This window comes from Erithacus rubecula (genome assembly GCF_903797595.1).
Source record: "Erithacus rubecula genome assembly, chromosome: 1".
In the NCBI taxonomy this organism is placed as follows: Eukaryota; Metazoa; Chordata; class Aves; order Passeriformes; family Muscicapidae; genus Erithacus; species Erithacus rubecula.
In genome coordinates this window covers 76125099-76135208 of record NC_136658.1, presented here as the reverse complement: position 1 = coordinate 76135208, position 10110 = coordinate 76125099, and the positions used below count along the sequence as shown (strand labels likewise).

The 10110-nt window shown below is 39.3% G+C and overlaps 1 protein-coding gene across 2 annotated transcripts in view; it reads right to left on the bottom strand.

Annotated features, from left to right (window-relative positions):
- Positions 1-1400: 1400 nt before the first annotated feature.
- The window catches only part of LNX2 (ligand of numb-protein X 2), a 58801-nt gene continuing 50091 nt past the window's right edge, over positions 1401-10110 (bottom strand). For both annotated transcript variants that reach the window (XM_079298422.1, XM_079298423.1), the window contains 3 exons: positions 8213-8444; positions 6389-6547; positions 1401-3656 (listed from right to left, as the gene is read on the bottom strand). In XM_079298422.1, coding sequence (XP_079154548.1) covers positions 3521-3656; positions 6389-6547; positions 8213-8444 — 527 coding nt within the window. In that variant the 3' untranslated portion in view covers positions 1401-3520. The remainder of the gene's footprint in view (positions 3657-6388; positions 6548-8212; positions 8445-10110) is intronic.

The following is a 10110-nucleotide window of genomic DNA, read 5'->3' as shown; positions in this document are numbered from 1 at the left end:
GACAATTGGGATGAGGATGTTCACTGACCTTCCTTGGCAGTACATCACCTTTTTTCTTGGGCCATGTGGCATGTATTGCCTTAACTCAGTGTTTGCCATCACTGCTGTCCTGCCTGGCACACACACACTTTAAAGTCATCAGGATCTTCTACCTTAGCTTGTTAATAAGTGTTTATGATCCATTAAAATTGCCTCAGAAGTAAATGGTCAAGTTTCTTTAAAAAGGTAACTTGCCTTGTTTATGTTGTCTGGGTTACATTCTGAGAATCAGGCTTAGATATTCATCATACCCACCCCAGATCTATTATAGAACTTGGAAATATATACTTAATATGCACTTTTTATTCTTCTGTGACATTGATTTTTCCCTCGGTTGTTCATGACTGTAAAGAGGAAGTTTAGAGTGGCAAACAAGCTTTCCAGATTTCATTTTATTGGCATGCTGTGCTGCAGAATAAACTCTTTTACATTCTTAATTGGAAATCCCCAGGGTTGTTTGGAAAAGGTGTTTCTCGCATACAGCTCCAGCAAACAGATGACCAAGCCCATCACCTCACACAAAGCTCTGTGCACATCCCCCTGCAGCAATGAACTTATTCATCTGTCTGTAAATCAAAACTCTGATGCTCTGGCTCCTACCTTACAAGAAATACAAGACACAAGCCTGCTGGCAGACATGGCAGGTTTCTTCTGCATTTCTGTACATAGGCATGGTTCTCTTTTAAAGGAATTCAGCTATTCATAATTACTGCAAGGAGCACCATACAGCCTAGGCAACTTTACTGCACATCATTGAGAAATTGCTTTTAGACTCATTCTAGCATTGCAGACATCTAAGGATAGAGCATCTTTGCCTTCAGGAGATGGGAACTGATAACCAGGAGGCTCAAGTTTCAGCTCTGAAACTGATGTTTCCAGCAAGACTGTCTCCTTGCATCAAGGCTCTGCTGTGAAAACATCCTCCAGCTGATCAGTACCAGCTGGCACAGAGGGGGAAAGAGAAAACTCTACTTGTGGCAAAGTACCATAAAGCACAGATCTTACCTCCACTTTAGAAACACTTCTCAGTGCTGGGACTAATGGTTAAACAGCTGGTATGTTACCCTGGGATGAGCATACCCTCCTTCACTAACTGTAATTTATGACAAATCACAGGAGAAAAAAAACCAAAATCTTTAAACCAAGTTTGCACTGAACTCCCCGTATCTTTTGCAAAGAGCGAGACGATACTTTTGAGTTATTACAATGTGTAGAATGAACTTTTATTTTCATTCATCCTTCATTATTACCATACAATTAGATAGCAATATTTGGAAAAAAATAATCTTGAAATAATTTAAAACAGAAGGCACAGAAAACCAAACCCAACTATGCTGCTACAAGAGAAAGGGGAAAAATGATTCAGGAAGCGAATTTATTCAGAAAAGTTTTATCACTTAGATATTCTGTTCAAAAGCTACAGCACACAGAAACAAAACTGCACAGTTTAAGCTAACCCATGCTTTTATTACATTTAACATATAAAAGGAAAAAAAATCTAAAAATATTTTTTGCAGGATTTTGAATGAAAAGTGTAATTTTTAAAATAAAAAACACTAAATCTAGTACATATGTCAAAAATTTCCCTAAAGCCTACACACTAAGATGTACTTCACAAAAAACCTGCATTAAGGGCAAAGTATACAGTTAAACACCATCTGGGGATGGGAGCAAACTGGTTCTTAAATCAGTTAAGAGTATCAAATAAATTTGGTGTTTGCTTCAGAAACAAGGATTCTCACTACAGTAATATACTGGAAAGGACATTCTTTTGTATTTTAATATTATGAAATTAAACCAATAGTATACATTACAGAGAGGAACAGAACCATTCATATGAGATTTTTTACCTTTTTTTTACTTTTTTTTTGCTTTTTTCTTTCTTTTTTTTTTTTCTTTTATTTGCAAAGGAGTAACTTTATTTCTTTTGAAAACAAAGCTACTGGAATTAATGACATGCGATAATATGCCCCAATATTATACCAGCTAAGTTTGAAAATAAAGTTCATGCTTCACAATTGAAATATGCTGTGACTCTCAAATACATTCTCTGGTAATTAATAATACAATACTGAGGTCATTCATAAAATCAGTTCAGGTAGGGAACCTGGTTTATAAATGAAGCTCTTTTCAAATATTGAGAACACTGACAACACACAGGGTTAGCTCCAGGTCAGCACATTTCTTTCTGTGCTCCATCCCTCTTTTCTTAAACAAGTGGGTGCTTAGCCTGCAAATACCATGAAAAGGCAAAGTCTAGAAGTTACAGGTTGGTTTGTAAAAATATTAAATACAATCCAAGACAAACAGTATTACTGACAACTTAATAGCAGGTGCTCTCTAAGGGAAAAAAATATCCTGAAATGCAAAAGAGATCTTTTCAGCATTTGATATCAAGGCATTTGCACATTTGTCAGGAAGTGACAGTAAGAGTGAACTTTGCAGCTTACTTTGCAGTTGGACTTGAAATCAAAGAGCTTTCCTTCTAGCCTGCTCACCTGTAAACCATAACATATGGTTTCTTAATAGCTTGCTTTTTTCCCTGGAAATAATTTTCTCATTTAGAAAGTACAAGTCAAAGTATTGTTTACACACTTGAATAAAGAGAGCTGACAACTACAATAGAAACGGTAAAAATGATCTTCATAAAAATGTTCATCAAAATTCTCTGACATAGCAAAACATTCATTTGTAAAGTAAAGTCTAATACTGCAAGCCATTCACTCAAAGGCGACCTTGGGCACATGAATCCTTGCCAGCATTGCAATGGGAATTACTTCCATATTTCTTGTCAGTATAGGGTACAAACTCTGTAATATATTAAAGTTTCCTAACAAAGAGTCCAATTATTGCACTTTATAAAAATTCTAGTAATATCAGGCTTTTGTCCTACTTTTCTATGAACACTGATGCCCTGCAAAAAAAATCTGGGGGACCAAGTAATTTCTGATGAGTAAGATGGAATACGTCAATCAGCCCAACATATCAAAAATGGAAAAGTTTAGGAAATGAAGAGATGTAACCTTTGGAAATAGGTTTTGGTTCAGAGCAGCAGACAGATGTGTCATTCTGGTACTGACACACGTTCTCTTTGCTGGGAAGAGTCAGCAATGATTGTTACATTTATGTACCACAACACAACTTGAGGACTTTGCAGAGAAACCCAAAGAACCACTAAGTTCTTCTGCTGACCCTACAAGCCTGATGGGAAAAGCTCAATGACAGCCATATTTGAGTGGGGGTTTCTCTGTGAGCTCGAATACATTTGCATTTGTGTCAGCAACAGACATAGCAAACAAAAATAGCTATTTCAGGATGGCAAAACAGGTAGAGTAGTCTGAGAAGCCTCTATAAAAGGAAAATACAGCAGTTTTGGCCCTGCTTTTAACCAGCTGTATCAATAGGGAAAAAAAAGATAGAGGAGATTTTTGTGCCAGCTATCTAGAAAAAGATGCTGCTTGAACCCAAGTGATTCACAACTCTATATGAGGCTTCCAGGCCAGCAAATCACGGTCAAAGTCACTTTGTTCCTCTGCTCCTTCAGCATGGGAACGAGTGCAGAATGACTCATTCCAACTGTGGATAGTCCATTTACAGCAACAATCATATCACCACACCTGAGAAACACAAAAAGAAAAGAGAACACATGAGTCCTGCTCTGCAGTAATTAGCACACACCAACAAACAGCACTTCACTGCTGGGATGGTAGGTTTGCATCAGGGTGGAAAGTGCAACTCATTGCAGGAGTGTTGGACTAGATAACTTTTAAAAGGTCTCTTCCAACTATTCTAGGATTAATCTAAACCTCATCTGGGAAACTCCCAAATCACTCTATTTCAATTCTAATACCAAGACAGTTCTGCATTAAGAGCTGACTTGTACAGAAACATGAGAAAAGACATTTGGAAAGACCTAATGGAGTCAAGAGAAGATGAGATAGCATGTGCATGACAGAAGCATCTCTGTTTGTTTGTGTGGATTATAACACATTTACACCAAACATGCCTTCACTGTAGGAGGTGTAAGTAAAGATACTTATGGTTACCAACCAACCACATTCCAACTAAGAACCTTTTTTTCAGTGGCTTATGATTTTGTCAAATATAACCATTTGGCTTGAAATCTCCCTCAGCAGATGGTTCAATCGCAGCATCTCTGCATTTTGAAATGGGTAACAAATTTGTGAGGGTGCCATTTGCTGGCCCTGAGAAAATTCACCTTGAAGGATTAAGTTCTGGTTTTTAAAACCTCAAAAGACTTCAAAAATGCATCGAATTTCTTTCTGTATTGAGCATGCTCCTTCTCTAGACACCTCTGTTTTGCAACTTGAGTGTGTGACATTCCCCAGAGTAGTCAAATGTGACTTGAAGATCAAACAGGACTTTTCCTGAAACTGATCCACTCAAGTATTGAAGGCACCAAAATGAGTGGCAAAAAGATGCTTTCCTGAGCTTTTCCATGTCTTTTCCCTGAGCACAGGAAGAGGAAGCAGAGTTACCAACACCATTCAAATGTGCACTCAAAAGTCTTTCTCTGCCTGAACCAAGGAACTCCATCACCCAAACCAAAGTGCTACAGTTCACTGAATGACATCTCACTCCCACAGCCTTCATGGGGAAGTCATTTTGCCTTCTATAAGATCACTCCAGACAGATCATGTATGCAGAAAACTGTTCCAAACTATTGAACTGTGAAGTGACTTACTCCCTCTTCCTCTTCAGCCTAATATTTAGATAATTTAAACAAAACAGAACAGCTTTAGAAGAGACCTGGCCCACAATAACTCAAGATGCAAATTCTAAGGGGCTCTCTCTTGTTGATGGCCCATTTTTAAGTCCATATTTTCAGTGGAACAGTACATTTGAAAAGAGAGTACTATATCACATTATCACACAAGAGCATATTTTTCCATAGATTACAAGAGGGTAAATGTGACCATGATGATTCTTCCACTCTTCTTAGGAATGATGCTTAAATTTGTTTGTGTGAAGACTTCTAGTTATTAAGTTCCCAATCTGAAATTGAGTTGAATCTAGATCTTTAATTTAATCCAAGCTTTTCCACAGTTGTTAAAAAAAAAAAAAAGTAATTTTGTGTTCAGCCAAGTTATTTTTTCATTTATTTAGTCACTGAACTGAAAAATCAATTACTGTCAAGGCTCTAGGCATAAGTACATTCTTAAGTAACTTTGTAAGAAAATCCACATGTAAGAATCATGTCATGCTACAAAACTTCAAGTTGCATATTTTTAACTGCCACCTTCACAAAAAATCAAGTTTATGAACAAGAGAACCCTTAATGGGAATTTTAAGTCCTAGTTTTGAATGAATCCTACTGAGACTAAGATGTGTATCTGGATACTAAACCTGGGGGCTGCATCCAAATGTAATGTGTAAGGAAAGTCATGTAATCTTTAAGGTCAGAAGGGACCTCAGGAGGTCTATAGCCCAACCTTTACTGCAAGCAAGGTCAGTTGTAAGCTCTGACCAGGACTCTCAGGGCTTTACCCAGTAGTCTCAAAAACCTCCAAGGGCAGAGACAATGCAACTTATGCCACTGCCTGACCACCCTCATGGGGAAATAGTTTCTCCTCATAATCAGTCTCCTTCAGTTTGTTCCTGCTGTCGCTCATCCACTGCACCACTGAAAAGCCTGGGCTCTGTCTCCTTGATAATCTCCAGGTAAGTACTGGAAGGGGCTGCTGGCTGCCCCTGAAGCCTTCTTGTGGGACATGTGCTCCAGCTCCACCACCTTAAGGGCTTCTGCTGAAGTTGCTTCATTTATCAATGACTTTCCTGCCAACCAATGGCAGTGTAATGCCATGGGGACTTGGTCCCTTACAAATCTTTTTAGAAATCTTTATCATCTACTTTCCTGCCCTTCTATTAAAGCAGCAGCACCCATCTTCAGTATCAGTTTCCAGCAGTGGCTTTAGAAGGTTATGTGAAAGCATAAAGCAGTTTTGGCCACTTTGCAGAAGTTCTAACTTTTACCTGTTCTGTAGGAAGACAAAAACTAGCTAGTTCTGCACATATACAGTGCACATTGACTCTTGCCTAAAGTGGAGTTCAACAGGGAGACAACAGGTGACATCAGCAGCACAGCTGGGGAAGAACACAGGAAGTGCCACCACCTCTGAGATACCCCTTCCCCACATAAACACCCTGTTACTTCCCTGCATCCCACTCATCAGGGAGGCAAAGCACCACAGGCCTGCATGATCCAGCAGCACAAGATGCTACAATGTATTTGCTAAAGCAATTAGTTGCACATAACTGTTTAAAAGTGTTTCATATGGTTGCTGTTATTACTATTATTATTATTTCTCCCACTGTTACTCTGGCTTACTTTAATCTTCCATCAAAGTAGGCAGGAGTTCCAAGAACAATTGTTTTAATGAAGAAAGGCTGGTTTGTGTGGTTCTCCTCATAGCCACCAACAATGCTGAAGCCCCAGCTCCCTAAATTGCTCCTCCGCAGCACCACGTCATGGCAGCTATGCAGGCAGCTGTGGAATGGAAGCACAGGAAAACAAGACAAAAAGCCATGTATGGTTCTACTGCAGGCACAACATCTGCTATCTCATCCTTACCACTGGGCTAAGTGTGGAAGACAAGGGGAGGGATGGTGATTAGATCTCTGTTCCCAGAGTAACTTTGTAATATTCGAACCAATTACCAAAAAAATCCCACAATCTTGAGACAGAAAAGTGTTTTAAAAGAAGAACGCAGTCCTAGAAAAATTACTTAAACACAGTTAACTCTGCAAACTGACAGTAATAGAACTGCATTTTAGGGATTTCACAGGTGGCAACAATGTGGGTGGAAAATCAATACCTGAAGTGTTCAGTTTGCAAGTCAAAAATGCAGAGCATTTGTCTTCCACCCCCAGCCAGTTTAAGCTTTTTCTGCTTTAAGTAAAAATTAAAAATCCATGCACAATCTTCATTACCTCTGTACTGATTCATCATCAGTAATGAAAATATAAATTACTAACCATTTTATTACACAGAATGTAAATAATTCAGATCACACTTCACTAACTGTACTGCTATATATTATCAGTCCTAGTGAAAATTAAGTCTTGCCAGTGAAGTTGGCAATGACTGTAGTTTAAAAAACAAACATAGAAATTAACTTTTCAGTAAAAAGATACTAAGTTTTTTACTGTTGTTTGACACTGCTTTAAAGCATAATGCATCACCTAGAGCCATACACGGGCATCTGTAGCTATTTACCAAAAAGAGCCATTTATTGAGATTACTCATTAACACTTTAATAGAAGATAAATTAATTGACAGTTAAACTCAGAAAAAGTGAAACCTCTGGAAGGCCAATGCATGATTGTGTTATCTTCAGCTGTATTCTGCTTCCAGTCTGTCTGATTCATGTTGTGGTTTTACACTTTTAAGTACAGACCTGGTAAATCCATCAGAGGGAAAGGAATTAACCTGCATGCCCTGACTGAAGTTAACAACTCTACTAGCTGCAGTAGGAGCTCTTCTTGATAACATGTGATGCCAGAATGAGATTACAGCTGCAGCCTCAAGAGAGTGAGTACAAATGAAGTGATGTCCAGCAGACTGCAGAGTAGTTAAGGGGAGGGAGATTGCTGCAATCCTCTAAGATTTTGTGTTTGGCAGAGACGGTAGTGGATTCTTGAGAAAAAAAACAGTGTGAGCCTATAGTTACATGGCTACAGTCTTGGCACAGGACATGTTAAGGCTCTGTCAGAATGGCCAAAATCTGATGCAATATCCTGAAATTAAATATTTGGCCTCAAACACTCAGGTAGCAGATGAGCAAAGAGAAAGATGGATATGTACTTTGTGGTTTTATTAATAATTGCCCTGGTTTCAGATATTCTATAGAAAGTTACATTACAATAAAACAATTTAAAAAATGAATTGTGTCTGAACAGAAGATTCCACATGGGTAGTTACTATGGTTTGTGAAGGGAAAAATCCACTCTATTTATCTTCAAGTTTGCTAAGGAAACACTGCTCCTGTTCACAGCCCACTTCCTAAACATACTGCCAACTGAATACAGCCAAGATGGCCAGGCAGAAATAAGGGCAAATGTACTGCAACTAAGCAGGTCTCTGCTTCTTTATGTCTCTTGCAAGACTTAGCTTAAAACACTTAAGTAAGTACTTAACCAATTAATTCCATACCTTGGAAGTCCCAGCCACATGACCCACGATGGTGACCAGCTGGCATCGTATTCATTTTCACTGATGGTACTCAATTGTTCTTCATTAGCCTGGGGCTGTTCTTCTACAATCTGGACTTCCAGGGCTTTCAGGGCAACTACTGAAGAGGCAGCACTAGCCTTCAGCATGGCCACGGCCTCGCTGTGACTCAGGTTGGTCAGATCGATGCCGTTGATGTTCAGCAGCACATCACCTGTTCAAAGGCACGAGGGAGAGCACATCACTCTGACAGTCCTGCCCACCCACAGCACCTCCCACGCCAGGGTTCCATTCCCTACTGGAGTCTTGGGACCTGAGACAGTCTGAACTAACAGACCAATAGCTCTGAAGCCTTTACATTGTCAGTTTGAAACTTCAATGCATTGAGCTTTCATCAAGTTGGATCAGTGTAATTTATTTTCACATAACTGTAACTCCTATGTATACTGCCCTGATAATCAGAAATAGAAATTACTGAAGTACCTCACCAGCTCGGCTGCAACTGCTACTGCAGATGCCATGACACAACTGTTTCCAGGTGTGGACCTTGAGTTCACCCCAACTTTAAAAGTGAAGGAAGAATGACAGCAGGAACAATGCAGGCACCTCATAGTAACCAATTATTGTAGACAGGTGAGGCTCCACAGAGTGCTTTCATTAATCTGGTTTTAATACCTTGTTACTTGGGAGAAGAAAATGGAATTCAAAAACTACTGGAAACTTGGTACAAAACTCAGTTAATTCAAAGGAATACGTGGAACAGCCCTACAAAAAGTCAAAGCCAGAGAAAGATTTCCACAATTTTAGTTTTGTGTTTTTTAAAAGCACCAGGATGAAAACAAGAATGTTATTAACTATCCAGTGGCAGACTCCTTTTTCACACAATGTATCCCCAATGAAAGCCAGAAAAAACAGATCAAAAGTGCAAAAACCTGGGTCCCATTTGGTGTGAGACTCAGCTTTTAAAAGGTTTTTCCTCCCAGTAGCTTCTGTGGCTACTTTAATGTTACACAATGAAAGAACAATAGTGATTCTTCTACCAAGTGTGTTTTTCATAGTAGTGCAGAAAAAGAAAGTGTACCTGCTGGTGTGTGGGTGTAAATCTCCCTTTCTCAGAAGCATAGAAGGATGCTCCCACACTGTTCTTCTAAATGTACAATCTGTGAAGTTTCTTTCCTAAATTTCTTCCCTGAAACGTTCTGTAATTCTGTGAACTGTGAATCGCAGAGATCCCACAGGCAGTCTCTGATTCACATATGACATAATAAGTTCTAATCATCAAATGCTTTGCTATCAATTATGCAGGATTGCCTTCACCTATGCTGAGCCTAACCTCCACCTCCTCATTCCCTTTTATAAAGCCAAGGAACTAGGATAGGTGTTGCAGCACCCCTGAAAACCAGCAAACTCATGCTGTCCCAGAGGATAAGAAAGCCTTTGGGAACCAGGATTAACACTGATGTAGCTTTTGGGGCAAATTTTGTGTGGGTGAGCTGTGGCCTGTCAGAGCTTTTGTGCTGTTCAGATATTATACCAGGGAGCAGAGATTCCTTGGACAGAGATGTGGTAAAACCCACTAAATTTAATGCAAAAACAGGATGTAACTGCATCACAGTAGACCCTCAGCTCAGGGGATTATCATCAGCTTTAAAGAATTTAACCATACATTTCCTGATCTTATCCACTTCCCCTGCTATCATGTTGTAAACATCCCCTTCCCACAGAAGGTGAAAGTGCAACACTAAATACTGTATTTCCATTACTGAATCATGAAGGAAAGCATCCGTAACTATTTTCCTACATCTGTGAAAAGACTTTTTGACACCACTTGACTCCAGAGAATGCAGTGATCAAAAAGCAACCAGAGGCAGCCATGCCAC